Source organism: Eptatretus burgeri, chromosome 9 (assembly GCF_056783735.1).
Source record: "Eptatretus burgeri isolate ZD-2024b chromosome 9, Ebu_testis_v1, whole genome shotgun sequence".
NCBI lineage: Eukaryota > Metazoa > Chordata > Myxini > Myxiniformes > Myxinidae > Eptatretus > Eptatretus burgeri.
The window spans coordinates 83,161,439-83,177,913 of NC_140969.1; the positions used below are offsets into that span (position 1 = coordinate 83,161,439).

Consider the following 16,475-nt stretch of genomic DNA (forward strand, 5'->3'; position numbering starts at 1 on the left):
CATCTAACATGTCTGCACACATCGTAAAAATTATGACATCACAAGTCACATGGTTTGGCAGCCATCTTGGATAGAAAAACGTACCTATCCGATTCACAAGAAACTTCACAAACGTGTTCCACGACACGAATGGCAGAATATAAATTTATAATGTCATAGGTCACATGGTTCGTCAGCCATCTGGGATTGAAAATTAATAAATTAATAAAATCTTCTCCAGAACGGCTGGACAGATTGAGGCAAAAATTCACACACACTTTCCCAAAGACATCCTTTCACAAGTTAGTTAATTTCTAATTGATAGGTCACATGGTTTGGTGGCCATATTGAATTAACCCTAAAACCTTCAAACATCTTCTACAGATCAGCTCAACAGATCAAGGGGAAACTTCACACACATATTGCTCAAGGGTAGTGAATACAAGTTTCTTCATGAATAATTAATTGATAGGTCACATGGTTTGGCAGCCATGTTGGATTCAAGAACAATATTAAATACTAGCCGAAACCCCGTCACAGACGGATTCCGTTCCATGAGCCCAATATGACAACCAGTGGCGGCTCTTGTAAGAGCCGGATCCCAGTCGATGTCCTTGTACATGATGATCCCTTACCTAATGAGGCCTACAAAACGTCCTTGTACATGACATTTTTGGTGTACACTACTCCTTGTTAAGAAGTCCCCTGATTTGTGCACGTGTCTACTTTGACATACAAACACCGTATCAAAACTTCTCAGGTCACAGTACCGAGAAAAATGTGACGCGACCACTAGGAGGAGCACAAAATTGGTCCTTCAGTATTAATATATAGATTCAATGTTTCTTGTAACATTTTGTGTCAAATTCACATTCTGAGGTAGTCAGCATGTGCAGAAGAGGGTTTTACATTGCAGACGCTATTTTTGAGGAGTGGAATTACACCGCTCGGCGGTAACGGTCTGTCGACGACTGACGTAATGACGTCAGCGAATGACCGATGATGTCATGACGTCCTGACGCCTCTCAGCGGTGACGTCACACATCGCCACGTAAACGAATGTAAAACGAAGTGTTTATTCTGCTTCAGAGTTGAAGTTTGACTATTGCCACTATGTGCGATGCACTCTAACAGGTACGAAGTTTCTTTCAGTCCAGGTCATAGTACCGAGAAAAATGTGACGTGACCGCTAGGAGGAGCACAAAATTGGTCCTTCAGTATTAATATATAGATCGTTTTCTCTGGAACCACTTATCCTATCGATGCGAAACTTTGCGACTATCATTTAAGTCTCATGTTGTATCAAAGGCGGACATCTGGGTACCCGGTCATCACTGCCAGCAGTTATAAAGTGGCAGTTCTAGTTATTATTGTTATTATGTACAGTTTTGATCGTTTGATAGATATCTCAACTTCTGGACGGTATCGGAGGAAACTTTGTGGAGGGGTTGGATGGATGTGTGACAAAGGATGAATTGATTCGATTTTGGTCTTCAAGACAGCTGTTGACCACCATCTCGGATCATCCCCCATCCAAAACTATGATGATCTTTTCTATCCCAGTTAACCCTCCCCAATCCCACTTCCTTCCAAATTTCCAGTTTTTTTCCTGAGCGTTTGCGACTGTATCCATCTTGTCTACCCCGTCCAGCCTCCCCTACCCCTCATTCCTCCTCACACTCATTATTTGTCCAAGTCTTCCCTGCCATTCAACCCTGTTGTTCCTGTTCGTGTATGTGTGTCTCTGTCTCTGTCTCTGTCTCTGTCTGTCTCTCCCACTGGTCCATTTGTTTGGTTACATCTTGACCCATTCAGTGTCCTAGCTCTTGCATAAGCCTAGACTTTGTATCGAAAAAAAATTACTGCACGATAACCATTATAAACCTCATTTGGCAGAACATACCCTGGGAGCTGTTAGGGTTGGGGATTAACTTCAGCATCATGAGCTGATTTGCTCCAAGATATACATGTGTTTTTGGCCACCACTTTAGAATCAAAAGTAAATGTATTGGGTTCTATTTTCTGGGAATGCAGAATAGATGTGTGGGCCTCTGTGATGGAAAATTTTCAAAAAAGATTGAGGCCTGAAGGTGTGTGAGGTCAGGTCAAAGGTCAGCCCTCAGGTAAAAATACAAGCCTGGTGTTGGCTTAGTGGTTAGGGTGGTGGCTTGAGATCCTAGGGTCCTGCGTTCAAGCCCTGTTGGCCGCTGAATTAAAATATACCAGGAGGTTGACTCAGCCTGTCATCCTTCCAAGGTCGGCAAAATGAGTACCAGTGTACTGGTGAGGGGGACACTGCATCAGCAGCATAGCCGCGTCCCAACCAATGATGCAACCAGCAGCCACAGGCTGCACTCAATAGAGAGATAAAGATATTCAGAGGTGGTTTTTAATGGTGTAATGTGAAGGTAAAGTCTCTTTAAAGTCTTGGTGACCCTCTCCTGGTTAAAAACTTCCAAAATCCATGCTGATTGCACACCAAATCGTGTATTCCTCGCTTCTCCCGTCGATGGAACCACCTTCCAGACGCCATTCTCTCAGACTCATCCCTCCTCGGATTCAAGCGAGCAGTGCACCACCATCTCCTGTCATCCTCCATCCTCACCCCATTAACCTTTCCTAACCCAACCCTCTTGATTACTAATTTCAGTGTTTCCTCCCCTCCTCCCTCTCCTCTTCCTTTGATGTTTGTCTCGCTGTCAATTCTACCTTATTCTTCCATGAGTCTCACTCCTTAGCTCTTGAGCTCAAATTCATTCTGAGCTGACAATTTGAAGGGGGAAGTGTGCCACATCTTGGGAACCACTTCACCAACGATGATCAAACTTGGCAGGGAAGCACGTTTCAACAACTTCTGGCAAAACAATTTAAAAGGGATTTGGAAAGGGTGAGGAAATTGCCATGCTGAAGTAATGTGGAATGAGCCCTGTTCACACTTCACAATCACAATGATTCCGAAAGACAACGTTAATACAAAAAAAGCAGCAAAGCAGGAAAATTCATAACAGAGGCTTCAGAAAGTTTGTATTCTCAGATTCAGAAGTTGTCAAGTTGCAGCATTCAACCCATAGGCTGTCATTCGCAAATAAAAGTCCATAGGAAGTATAACTACAAACAATAATCTGCCTTCTTACCTGCTCCGATGGCCAGAGGACCTTGAACGAGACCTGAAGAATGAGATAAATGAGATGTAAAGTTATAATTACAACTCACAAAGTGTTCAACCAAGAATGATGCATTTTTGTGGGTTTTTGTAATTGAATGATCCATAAAGTGCACTACCCATGTGAAATCACAAGGCAGGTCAACAGCACAAGCTTGCAGCTTGCCTCAGAACTGTCTAGTCTGCGTTTCCAAAACCCCAAACTGTTATCCTGGTACTTCACAGTCACAAAACCGCATCAGAAATGCCAGCCTTCAAAGGTAGTCTGATCTGGTGGACCCCATTTGTGGATGTTCAAGAATGCATGCTATCATTCAAAACTAAGCCGCTGCCTGAATGCGAAGGATAAAAAGCTTCCTTATTCACATGTCAAATACTGCTTCAGCAGAACTAAGTGCCAATGACAGCCCTACACAAATCAGTGGGGATTGACATAAAAAAGTGGGAAACAATACAAGGCACACAAACATATTAGTGTTTCCTCCCCACAGATGTGTCTCTCATCACAGATAGGTCAGCAGCCTCACCCCCCCCTCTCATTTTGTTGTTTTTTACTGACCCAACTGTTCTATATGAGCCCTCTGACACCCCGTCTCCTCAAAGATGCACAAATTCTTCAGCAACCCCATCCAGGTTAAGCTCCCAAAATCCAGCCTTATTGCCCAACCCCACTCTTTTGTCCCATTTTTAGAACTGCCTCAAGGAGACTGTTCAATCCTACTCTTCCCTCCGGGTCATCAAGCTAGCAGAACATCACAATCTCACGTCAACCCCCATCCCTACCCACAGTCTTTCTACTCCCATGTACCCTACCTAACCCAATAATCTTACTTGAAGGTATCTGTGCTTCCTCCCCCTTTCTCTCTCTCTGTTTTTCTCTCCAATTGTCCCGTTCATTCTATTCCTTTGCTCGTTGTGTCCACCTACACACACAATTGAGAATACTGCCCCGCTTGAAGCATCATTTCACGCAATTGACAATCAACAGTGTGCAACAATCTTCATTCAAATGTTTGCTTCCTTCGCCATCTTCCAGAATAGATCTCTATACAGGCGAGATTTCGCTTACCTGGGCACCACCAGCCTGACACAAGTGGCAACTGGCTTTACAACCACCGAATCGTGCAGTTCATACAAGCACTACATACTGCATTTAAAAAAAATAACCACTGGAAACCAAAATTGGATTTTTTAAAATAAAAAATAAAATAAAATTTTCCTGCAACAACATCTGAATTCCATAGCTTTATTGGTTCATCCATAATTTAGAAATTTCAGCACAATTTGCACAGAGATTAAAGACCAATTCACAAAGGAAGGAAACTCTGCAAACATTTGGCCCAATCCTCAAAGGGGTCAGTTTTTAACACACTGTATAGATTACTTATGGCTGTTCAAGAGCAATGATAAACAGTTATTGCAAAGTAAAACAGCAAAACCAATGATAATTTTAGAGACAAGACTTGGCATGACTCACCTGCTCCTACGATCATAGGAACGAGACCGAGACCTACAAACAAAAATCGTGTTATAACAATGGAAAGAGGAACTGTACTTTTAATAGGCACCACTGGCACATGTCACAGGAATGACGTTTTAATGTTGGTAAAATTATTTATAATCATTAGACAATTCATGACGTAGCTGGTCGGTGTATTTCAGCGTCAAGAACTTATGGATCTTCTGAATGGGTTCTATTTTCCCTGCAAAAATGAGGCTCACAGACGAGCGAGGAAACAGGGTAAAAGGAAATGCACAGCCAACAAGAACAACACATAACAATTAGAAGGGCACTCAGTAGAGCACATACCTCCACCACCTAATGCCTGATCCAAGAGAGCATATCGGGCCCAAGCAATGCATTTTTGAAATACCAGGCAATGTATCGTTTTAGGCCCAATCTCTCAATGGTGAAGAATCACTTAAAAAGTTATCAGATCCAGATCTTCACCAAAATTGAATCAATTCTTCCTTGTCAAACACCCAACCTGTTCACCAAATTTTGTCCGAATGCGTCCACAACTTTTTGAGAATCACCAAATCTGATCAGTTCGTCCTTGTCACACACCCAACCTGCCCACCAAATTTCATCTGAATCTGTCCACAACTTTTTGAGATATCCTGTACACAGACAAATAGACAGACAGACAGACAGACAGAAAGGGGTGGAAACAACCTCCTTCACCTTCGGTCACGGACGTAACAAGGGGATAAACATGAGGAGGAGAAAGAATAGGAAAAGGAACACAGCAACCTGCAAGTAGATGAGTGGTGTGAAAGAGGGGACACCGGTCCATCATGGAAACAGTACCGGATTGAGCTAGGGACGAAGGCCTTGTTGGTTGTCGGTTTGGCTTTACGAATAAGGAACTCTGTACGATGCAGGATGCTTAGTCTGCGCCTGTGTTCAGAGGCAAGCTTTGATAAAAGGTCTGCCCATTGCAGGTCATGGCAGACCGTGAGGCCCAGAAGTTTGATCTGTTCCAGTGGTCGGTTTTGTAAATACATCGGTGGGCTCCTTTGATACTACACAGACCTCTCTTCCAGAGAGACACGGTGATATTGCTCAAATATCCAAAAAAAGAAGAAGAAGAAATTGCAAAATATCATAATGGCCACGACTGACCATTTACCTCTTAGTGTATGGTGGGCTTAGTGTGACCGTCATCCAAAAAATCTTTAGCAAGATATTTTTCAACATCACCCAGGAGATCCATATAAATTGCTCTGCGATTTAGCAGTAACACCTCTTTACCGTCCCGTTGAGCGCAACACTCACTCTTCACTTCCCCTATTTTAATGCACCAACAATTTGACAGTAATTACCGTGACAGCAGAACCAGGAACCACATCACATCCTGGTTTCCTTTTCATTACAGAAGTCAAAGCTCATGGAAGAACTGGATGATGGGAAGGGAGTTATAAAACCAGAGTTATAGCACATTTCTCACCTATATTTTTGTCAGGCAAGAAAAAAAATGCAAGACTGAGCAATGTACACACATTCCACAACTACACGAACAGTGCAACGATTTTACACACGCATCCTGTTGAAAGGTTTTCCCTAAGAAACCACATCCAATGTTTCAGCCTCCAATGGGGAAGGAAAGGAGGAGTGGGATTTAAAATGGATGCAAAGTTTTTATTCTCAACTGCTTGCATAACAGGAGTTAAGTGAAGATTTGGGAAATATCTGGGGAGGTGGCTATGAGAAGCAGGGATTGATAAAACACACTTTGGGAGAAGCTTACGAGTGGACCAGGTTGGTGAGTTGTTCAGTGGGAGGTGGAGAGGAAGGATGCAAGCACACCTAGTCATTGCAATTAAGTGGAAAACACATTGTGTAAAAAGAAAAAGTATTCTGGATTCAGAGTAATTAACAAGTGTACACCGAATAAACTGGATCGATTACAAATAATGCAACATGTTCGCCAGATGATAAAACTGCACAGCATGCTTCAAATGAGTAAAAACTATTTGAAGTTGAGGGTGACCAGCTTGATATTTTTAAGACATTCCACTTCATTTGTACGTGTGTGTTGGATAATAGAGTATTAGGAAGAGCCTTTGAGATGGGAAAGGAAGAGTAATGGAAATGGAATAAAAACAACACACTCACCGATGCCCTCGACTGCGTGAACGAGAGTAGCGCCGACGTGAGCGAGAACGCGAACGAGTGTGTGAGCGCGAATGAGATCTGCACACATCAGCCATTGGGACACACACTGAACAATGCTTTGAAACGAGGACACAAATCCCATGCTTGGAGTGTCTCAATGTGAGAGAACACAAAAACTGTGCAATATATAAAAACATCATTCAAAGGAGAACTTAAGTATCGTGATCATGTATTCCTTGCAATTATTCCCACCAACCAATATTTTTATGAAAACAACTTTTTTCACGTATGTAAGTCTGACTCTGGAAAATCCTCCTTATCTCTTTGCTGATGACTCCACCCTCTGCTGTAACATCTGTCATCCCTCAGATCGTAAAGCCGCACTTCTTCGCTCTCTTTAGATCTGGATAAAATCACAAGCTGGTCCAACACGTGGAACATGTCTTTTAATCCTGACAAATCTCATACTGTCGCTCTGAAAGGACCGTTGTAGCGAGAGAGAAGTGGTGGAGGGAGGCGGTTGCAGCTGGAGAGAAGCGGTGGAGGGAGGTGGTTGCAGCTGGAGAGAAGTGGTGGAGGGGGGCAGTTGCAGCTGGAGAGAAGAGGTGGAGAGGGATGGTTGTAGCGAGAAAGAAGCAGTGGAGGGGGCTAGGTTGTAGCTGGAGAGAAGCAGTGGAGGGGTGGTTGTTGCTGGAAAGATTCAGTTGAAGGGGGACAGTTGTATCTGGAGAGAAGCAGTGGATGAGGGCATTGCAGTGGAGGGAGGTAATTGTAGTTGGAGAGAAGTGGTGGAGGGAGGCCGTTGCAGCTGGCGAGGTGGAGGGGGTGGTTGTAGCTGGAGAGAAGTGGTGGAGGGGGCAATTGTAGCTGGAGAGAAGCGGTGGAGGGGCAGCTGGAGCCGGAGAGAAGCGGTTGTACCTGGAAACCCCATGTATTTTTATTTTATCATTGAGACCCAGAATGGGGTCAATGGGGGGAAACCTTTCAATCATCCTTTTCAGGGATTCCCAAGTGTGAAATTTGATGGCATCTTTGGAAGCAGTTTACAAGGAAGAAATAAAGTTTCATATCTGTTCATTTAAGATCACTCAGAGCAGAATAATCAAATTTCAGAATTAAAGTAAAGAAAGAAAATTGGAATAAAACAAAAACAACTTTTCGAAAGTGCAATTATTTGCATGAACTAAATTTACGAGCTTCAAACTTTTGGCGAACAAAAAGGACAAAGGCCCCAGATGCAAAAAATTCCCTCATCCGTAAAGGCGCTGTCACATCTTGACGTTTTAGCCAGCAATGGCAACGTATAAAAATGTATGTAAAACGTTGGCGTACGCTGAAGTTTTGAGGTTTTTTTTTTACGTTTTGGTCGTATTCATAACGTGTTGGTCGGATGCATAGCATATTAGTAACGGGCACAGAACGTTTCGTTGTCTTATAGATAACTTGTACCAACGAATGCTTAGCCTGTTGTCGGCGTTCACAACCTATGCCCAACGATAGTTTAACTTGGGCATAGCGCGCTGCACGTATCGCCGACGAACTCATGGCGTTCTCTGTTAAAAACCTGCCGCATGCCGATTTAAATCATAACCGCCTGAAAATTGGAAGTGTCAACATCGCAGTCACACCTTGACGATTTAGCCAGCGTATGCCGATCTATGAAAAATGTGTCTAAAACGCTAGCACACGTCGAATACGGTATGGGTAAGTTGTGTATACGTTAGGAGCACACTGAAAAACAATGAAGTACACTGTCATATTCCGTGGTACGTCTAGTACATTGTGAAATTTCAAGCATGCTGAAAATTTTACGACGTACTCGACGTATGGCTCACAAGTTCTGCATACGCTGGCATAAGTTCTCGGCACGCTCCGCGATCGTTGACACACGTCGGACACACGTTACTTGAAAGTTACTCATAAGTCGAAACACGTCGAGGTAATGTTTAGCATACCCGAAACTTAATTTTTAACCTATGAGTAACGTGCTTTGAACCTATGAGTAGCGTGCTTTGAACCTATGTGTAACGTATCTCAAACGCACATTGTCGTATGTAAACGAAATTGATTGACGTCTTCCGGACGACCACAGAACTTACTGAATGTGTTTCTACCTTACATCTACCGTATAATGGCGATTTGGCAGTGTTTAGGAGAATTGGTATATACAAATGGGCTTCACAAGAGGAACCCCTCAGTGTTCCAGACTCCATGTTGAGTAGATGTCAATGTCAGTAGTATCAGTAGTAGTAGTATTAGGTGAGCATGTCAGTAGTAGTAGTAGTAGTAGTAGTAGTAGTAGTAGTAGTAGTAGGTCCATGTCAGTAGTAGTCGGTGAGCGTGATGGGGAGGGTGTGGGTGATGATGGATCCTCGTTGCGTCCACGAATATGAGACTACTTTGCACCATTGTTCAATGTTCTTTTCGGCTAATTTTTTTTTTCTCATTCCCACGATGAACTATTTTTTTGTTTCAGTTTTTAAAGTATTCAAAACGACTTGGACAAATGCATAATGTACTAGTAATGAACACAGAATGCTTCGATAACTTGTAGATAAGTTATACCAACGATTGATTAGCATGTTTTAGAAGTCCACAACCTATGACCAACGATAGTCTAACGTATGCATAGCGTGGCAGCGTATTGTCGACGATGACATGAGGTTTTCGATTCATAGGCTGCAACTTCGCTTTTAATAAATGCCTGTCACTCGCCTATTGTTTTTGGACGCTGGTGCTCGGCAATTGAAATCGTATTCATTGAATGAGTTAAATCACTTCCACAACACTGCAGTCACGGCACCAACAGCAGCAGGCTCAGTGCCAGTCTCATGCCAGGCTCAAGCGGATCCCTGTAGAAGGTGTACTGCTTGGTTATCCTTGGACCCACTCTGGCTAGCAGCTCGTCGAACATCGCTGGGGGCATTCGCAGGAAGTTGATGAAGGATGCATGGTCCTCGTTCCGGAATTCCACCATGAGCTGGTCATATATGCCGTAATGGGGTCGCCTCCCGATCCATGGTCTGACCCAGTTCCTTCTCCTCCGTTCACGTCTTCTTCTCCCTGCTCTATTGGCATGCAACTGGTGCAGTGTCAACTCGATGAGGTCATGTTGATGTTCGAGGACAGGTAGGTATTGTCGTCTCAGCCTTGCCGTATCCTCCATCTCTCGGAATGACATGGACATGTACTCACCACGAAGTCTAAAAAAAAAGACGGGTTCCTCCTGCGAAGCCCCTTTTTATATACAAATTCCCCTAATCGCTGCCAATACGCCATTATACGGTATCTGTAAGTTAGAAACGCGTTCAGTAAGTTCTGTGGTCGTCCTGAAGACGTCAAATACGTCTACATACGTATTTGTGCGTAGGACATGCTTTACAAATAATTCCCAAGCACGTTACTCATAGGTTATAAATAAGTCACGGGTACCCTAAACATTACTATGACATGTTTTGACGTATGAGTCCTTTCAAGTAACGTGTTGCGAAGTGTGAACAACGTTTGTGTAGCGTGCTTACAAAACGTTACTCATAGGTTAGAAATAAGTTTCGGGTACGCTAAACATTACCTCGACGTGTTTCGACTTATGAGTAACTTACAAGTAATGTGTAGTCGACGCGTGTCAACGATCGCATAACGTGCCTACAACTTATGGCCAGCGTAGCGGAACGTGCGAGTCATACGCCGGCATATGTCGTAAAATTTCAAGCATGCAAAAATTTGAGGACAACCCAAAAGTACAACGTTTAAAGCCAGCGTACTACGACGTATGGCAGTGTTTTTCAGCATGCTCTTAACGTATACAAAACGTACCCATAACGTATTCGACGTGTGCCAGCGTTTTAGACAATTTTTTTCATAAATCGGCATACGCTGGCTAAATCGTCAAGGTGTGACAGCGGCTTAAGGAAAGATTTCCCTGAAGGTACACCGTGATTCCCGAGCGAAGGATTTCCTTGGAGGCTGTTGCAGAAGCAATCCTTAGGAAATCCTGAAGTAAGGATTTCCTTAAGGTTGAGGAAATCCTTAGGAGTTGTTACGATGCAAGGCAACAAATCAGATTAGAAATGGGAAGAGCTGTCCAAAAGCTCGATGGTGGTGAAGCGAACTACAAATTTGCTTCAGGAAGAGACAGAAGGAACTGGAATCGTTGACAAACCCAGACAAACCTCCACTCGTGGAGGCTTTTCTCAAGCACAAGAAAGACAATACATTGTGTAGTTGTATGCTGTGTGTTGTTGAATTACTCTTATGTTTAATGACAACACAATAACTATAAATGGTGTACAATTGTTAAGAATGCCTCTGTTTGGGCAAGACCTGGATCCACACGGTAACCCGGGACTCCCCAGAGTCGAATGAGATCCCACACGTCTCTCTAGGATGCAGGATCGATGTGTTATGGACCCAGTAGCACACCGCGTTTAATCCATTTATTACGTATGCCGTTGAACTTTGTTCCTGAGGTCAAATGAATCGGTATCTAAGTAACCTGAACGCGAAGTAATAAATGCTCGCACCATGAAAATACCATGACACGAGCAGCACAGACAAACAACTCATTCGGGTGCACCTGCGGTACCTGAACCAAAACACTTTTACATCGGCCCAGATTTCAAATGCTAAATACTGTGGGATTGTCAGTTCGATCGAGTTTATAAATAAATCACATAAAATATATTGTTGTGGAAATGACTCCTGCGGTATCAAAGATCCTTCGTATAATTCTAGTCATTCCTTAATATGTATTTTAGATCAGGGTAATATCATCACAGACGTTAAACGGGTTGACACGGTTTCTGAAAATACATTCACAACGTCTTGTGGGGTGATAATCATCCTCTTTGTGACCAGTTTCCATGAAGAGCAGCATTTGGAAAGTCAAAGGTTGGTGTTTACAAATGGGGGAGTGCTCCCTCGAGTTAAAGGAAGGTTTTAAGGAAAACCTTAAGGAATATTTAAATATGCAACGATCCTCAAATTAAGGATGTCCTGAAGGATGTGGAATGTCAAATTAAATTTTGGGAGTCGATGAACAAATCAACATTAATGGGTTTTGAACCCCGGGTAGCTGCAGAATGATGTAATGATCAGATGGGAGGCTCAAACAGTGCAACCCAGTTGCTTGGTTATCGATTTAGCAATAGGAAAACTTTCTGTTGTGAACAGGATGTCACAGAAAACTTTCTGTTGTGACAAATTAAGGATGTCAAATTAAGGATGTGGGAAACTTGAGGAAATATTTAAGTGAATCCACAAATCTTTCTATAAGAATGCTTTAAGCAACTGGGCCTCAAAAGCCCACCTTTTGATATTGAAGGTCCACAGAATCAGAAAATCATGTTTGGTTTTAATGAATAGATATGGCTTCACATAACACCCATCTCAACCTCGGGTTCAGACATGTCAGGTCTGACAGCACATTCTACATCATGATTTTCACCGTCGTCGTAATCTGAGGATTCCTGATCAGAAAATTATTTTTAAAGTCACTTTCTCTCAAGTCTGAAGCGAGTTGTGTGGCTATTATCCTTTCCCTCGCATGTCGCAGAGAAAACACATAATTGCATGTTGACAATCTTTCCCTCGATTACTGTAGGTCATAGCAGTTGATCTGGAATTTTTTTATGGGCGGTACCCAACGGGTTTGCTTTTTTAACTGTAACACCCAAAAAAAATTGTGAGAATTAAAAACTATGTTCATTTCTTTGTTTATTACTTTCATGTGAATTTGTAAAAAGTTGACATCAGCGTGAGTCTTGTAAAGAAGTCGCAGACTCAACAGGAGAGAAAACAAATCGGATGGTTCAAAGGAAATGCAATAAACTTTGGAAACTCTGACATGGACTTGAAGACTATTCCTCGGAACTCAACTTGAGACGCGACATCTGAATGACTGTTTACATCACTGTTCACAACAGAAAGTTTTCCTATTGCTAAATCGATAGCCAAGCAACTGGGTTGCACTGTTTGATCCTCCCATCTGATCACTGCATCATTATGCAGCTACCCGGGGTTCAAAACCCATTAATGTTGATTTGTTCATCGACTCCCAAATGTCCTTGTCCTGCCTACGCTGTGTGTACAAACATCTTCAAAAGCCTCATCAAAAGGTCAAAGGGCAACTCCAACTTGGTACTAACCTGCTAGTCCTACATATAAATTGTTTATTTTACACAAACAAATATAAAGAAATTAAAGAATCTATTGAAAAAGGATCAAAACCAACATGTTTCCTCAACTTGTGCACCAACCTGTGGCGCTTGCGACGGCTGTAGATATAACAATCGTAAGCATAGTGGCCCCGTTGACCACATTCGTAACAGCGATCGTTGGGGTCAAACGGTCGTCGTGCCGGAGTACGACCGCCAAATCGAGGTCGGCGACTCATTCCTGTCGACATCTCGACGTGCACGCGTGTGCCGCAGAGCACCCTGTCACAACACCACAGAATCTGTCATCTTCCACACTCAGAATGATGGTCCAGTGGTGTTAAGGACAAAAATGGAAAATAAACTCAAGGTGTCATCTACATTATGAATACAAAAAGTAGAACTTTGAACACACACACGCCTAACTTCCCATTTCCCTTACTCCAATACTAATATACATATCCATCCTCACAAGCTGTCTCTCTCCAAATGACACGCACAAAGTACATTGTGCAATTTTGTGGAACAATGACGTCTCAAGTACAATGGCGGCACTCTGATAAATAAAAATGAAGTTTTAAAATGTCTTTACAGAGCCACAAACAATGCTTGGTTTTCAACCAATTAAGACCCTTCTGCATGGAGAGTGAAGATCTGAGTTGATGTTCAAATAGACAACATTAAATTACTCTCTCCCACCTAGTATCCTCGTCGTCATGAATAACAAGACGCTCTATACATGGTCATCCCCAAGCTTGCCATCATTTTAGTTATACAAATACGAACCTTGATATTCACACAGATATGCACTTCAAACGAGCATCCCTTAGCACAACTCGTGCTCACTGCATGCAGATTAGATGAACACAAATTGATGAAACAAGGAAATTTCATCTCGGACTTTGATTGTGTTTTTTTGTTTTTTTTAAGTAAAATGTTGATACTGTGACTATTATCCACACAATGGCAAATCTACACCACACAAGGGTAAACGGTTTCCACATCCGCGTGTTCACTAACTCGTCCTGCAGTTTTTGGCCGATCTCGACCAAACCTGGTATCCGTATTCAGGGCCGCCGGGGAGTCATAAGAGAGGGGTCGCAAGCACGATCCCCAAGGGGTGTTTCATGACGAAGGTTCAAACTGTCAATGAAAGTCACGAGGGTGTTATGCGCAGCTGTTTCTGAGTAGCAAGGACCTTAAGCAATGAACGAAAGATGCCAATGGAGCTTTGAAAGACAAGAGCATCATAAGTCCGACAAGGCACAAATCCATGGAAAAGGAAAGGTTTTAAAAGGACAAGAAATGTGGGACGGCACCATAATTGAAGCTTCAATGAACAGAGGAGCTACACCATGTATAGTTTAATGTACGCGTTTCTCATCCTCATCTCCTGTATGCCGTGCAGGTGCAGTTGCTTGTATTGGTATTACACCGAATCCTCGATAGCTAATCCTAAGATGACCGACGTATCTATCTGATGCGACATGCATACCGACGACGTATGTATCCGAGAGGTATTTGTGACAGGTGGAATGAAGCGCCCAGTGGCTGCATAATTCAGTATTAGAATTATATTTCGTTTCTCATTTCAATATAAATATCAAAAACTTGGTAAAAACAATCCAGCATGTGACATTAACGATACAGACAAGAAAATCGGGTATAATTTGATGCCAGTCGGGATTGACCAAACTCACCCCTCTTCCCATCCCCAAACTTTCCTTTCACAATAAACCAATATTTATGTAACAAGTATAAATTAATTAATCAGTTAAAGTTTGACATGCATACACAATGCGGATACACTTAAGTAAACATGCATGAGTAGCTAGTTGATCTGCTCACCAAGACTTTACAATTTACAGCTTCACTACCACAAGATTCTGCACCATGAAGATAAACACAAAGTTTAATAATGCAAGAATGTGAATGTTGTTTCCCTCTTCCGACCTTCAAATGAAATTTAAAAGAAGAAGGTCGAATGACAAGAAATCCATCATCAATAATTAAAATTTCAACTACTTTAAAAGCTCATCACAGGCAGAAAAAGGAAATGGCAGAAAATGTCACAAATAACTATATAACACTAGGAGATAGAGAAAGTGTGCAAAGTCAAATCTTTGCAAACTATATTGAAATTACATTACATAGATCTTAACGGTCAAAACTGGGAACCACATAAAGTATCCCATCCAATCCTTCAACCAAAATAAAATGAAATAAAATAACTCCCCTGTCCCAAATTGGCCCTACACAGGAAAGCACCCTCCCAAAAAGGCAACCCTTCCTGCTTAACTCACCTCTCTCCCCGTGATCACGAGTCTGGGAGAGAACGCATCTCAAGACCTTCACACAAGAAACAGGGATAAATAAACCAAACTAGAGCACAGGCCCACCCAATCTGCAAAACAGAGGGCCTTGCAACCGAGTTGTAGCCACACAAATTGCAGGACAATTAAAACATTCGCCAATATCCTGATAAAACAAACAGCTTTTAACCACCTCCAGTCAAAACAAAAATACCTGTGACCAAAAGCCTATACGTACAAGAGGATTAAAATCACAAGTTCTACTAATGCATTCACTCACTTTCCGTCGTGTGCCCGAACTGAATATTTGGTGTCCCACGAAATGGCAGACTCCACAAAGGCAAAGCCAGGTCAGTTACAAGCCAGTCGAGGCCAAACGCTTGCTCCAAGTCTGCTTTGGCTGCTGAGATGCAAAGATTTCCCACGCAAACCTTGTAATCAGCTGCAACAGCAAAAACGCAAATGAAACGAGACTCTTGTTCAAATAAGTGATACAATCTGAAGTTAAGTGCTATCTATTTATTACATAAACTCCAGGGAAAATGCAAGATAAATGGAAATAAATTAATATTTTTAAATTTCAAGGATGAGAATGGATAAAGGAATCAGAAAGACAACTAGAAGAGTGTGCAGAGAATGCTTAGCATATGGGGATATAGTATAGAAGGCATACAGGGAGGGATGGGCATCAGAGATTCTGCCCTCATGCAGACATAATAACAAGAATGCCAAGCAACTTCTTAATGAGCAGTGAATGGGACAGCCAAAAGCAACCAATTCTTTAAACTCTTGCAGATGAGTAATAAATTGTTATATTGTTATGCATCTGGAAACCATTTGCATTCAACATACAGGTCCCAAAAGTCAGTTATCCCGTTAAGTACATGTGTAGTCAAATCCCTTTCCTTTTGTCTCGTGGGAGAATCAAAAACGTGCGTTGCGACTTATTTTAGTTCAGTTATTAAATCTTTACATCTAACAACCAACAAGACATCTGCATGACCCCTCGGCCCGTCATGATCCACCGCCAATCGGCTGCACCACCAACATACCTTTGCAATGTAGATACTGTTCGTCGTCGAGTGTGGGCCCGCGTGGAGGACTGGCTGGGGTTTTCCGGGAGGGCCGTTGCAGCATTATACTGTTACTCATCAAGTTTGACCCCTCGTGGAAAGAGCGGTTGGGGTTTCCCAGCAGGGGCCAAGGCCCCGCCCCGGAAAGGTGGGCCGTAGGACCCTGTCCAATGA

At 42.6% G+C, this 16,475-nt stretch overlaps 1 protein-coding gene across 11 annotated transcripts in view; it reads right to left on the reverse strand.

Annotated features, from left to right (window-relative positions):
• The window catches only part of LOC147020469 (uncharacterized), a 53,164-nt gene that overhangs the window by 30,091 nt on the left and 6,598 nt on the right, over positions 1–16,475 (reverse strand). For 3 of the 11 annotated variants that reach the window (XM_085895815.1, XM_085895822.1, XM_085895821.1), the window contains exons 2-6: positions 15,509–15,670; positions 13,019–13,198; positions 6,762–6,839; positions 4,620–4,652; positions 3,114–3,146 (exon numbers count right to left, since the gene is read on the reverse strand). In XM_085895815.1, coding sequence (XP_085751941.1) covers positions 3,114–3,146; positions 4,620–4,652; positions 6,762–6,839; positions 13,019–13,167 — 293 coding nt within the window. In that variant the 5' untranslated portion in view covers positions 13,168–13,198; positions 15,509–15,670. Of the gene's footprint in view, positions 1–3,113; positions 3,147–3,973; positions 4,066–4,619; positions 6,840–13,018; positions 13,199–13,936; positions 14,060–15,219; positions 15,266–15,508; positions 15,671–16,475 lie in introns of all 11 variants that reach the window. The other 8 variants (XM_085895816.1, XM_085895823.1, XM_085895814.1 and 5 more) reach the window with 5 other exon arrangements.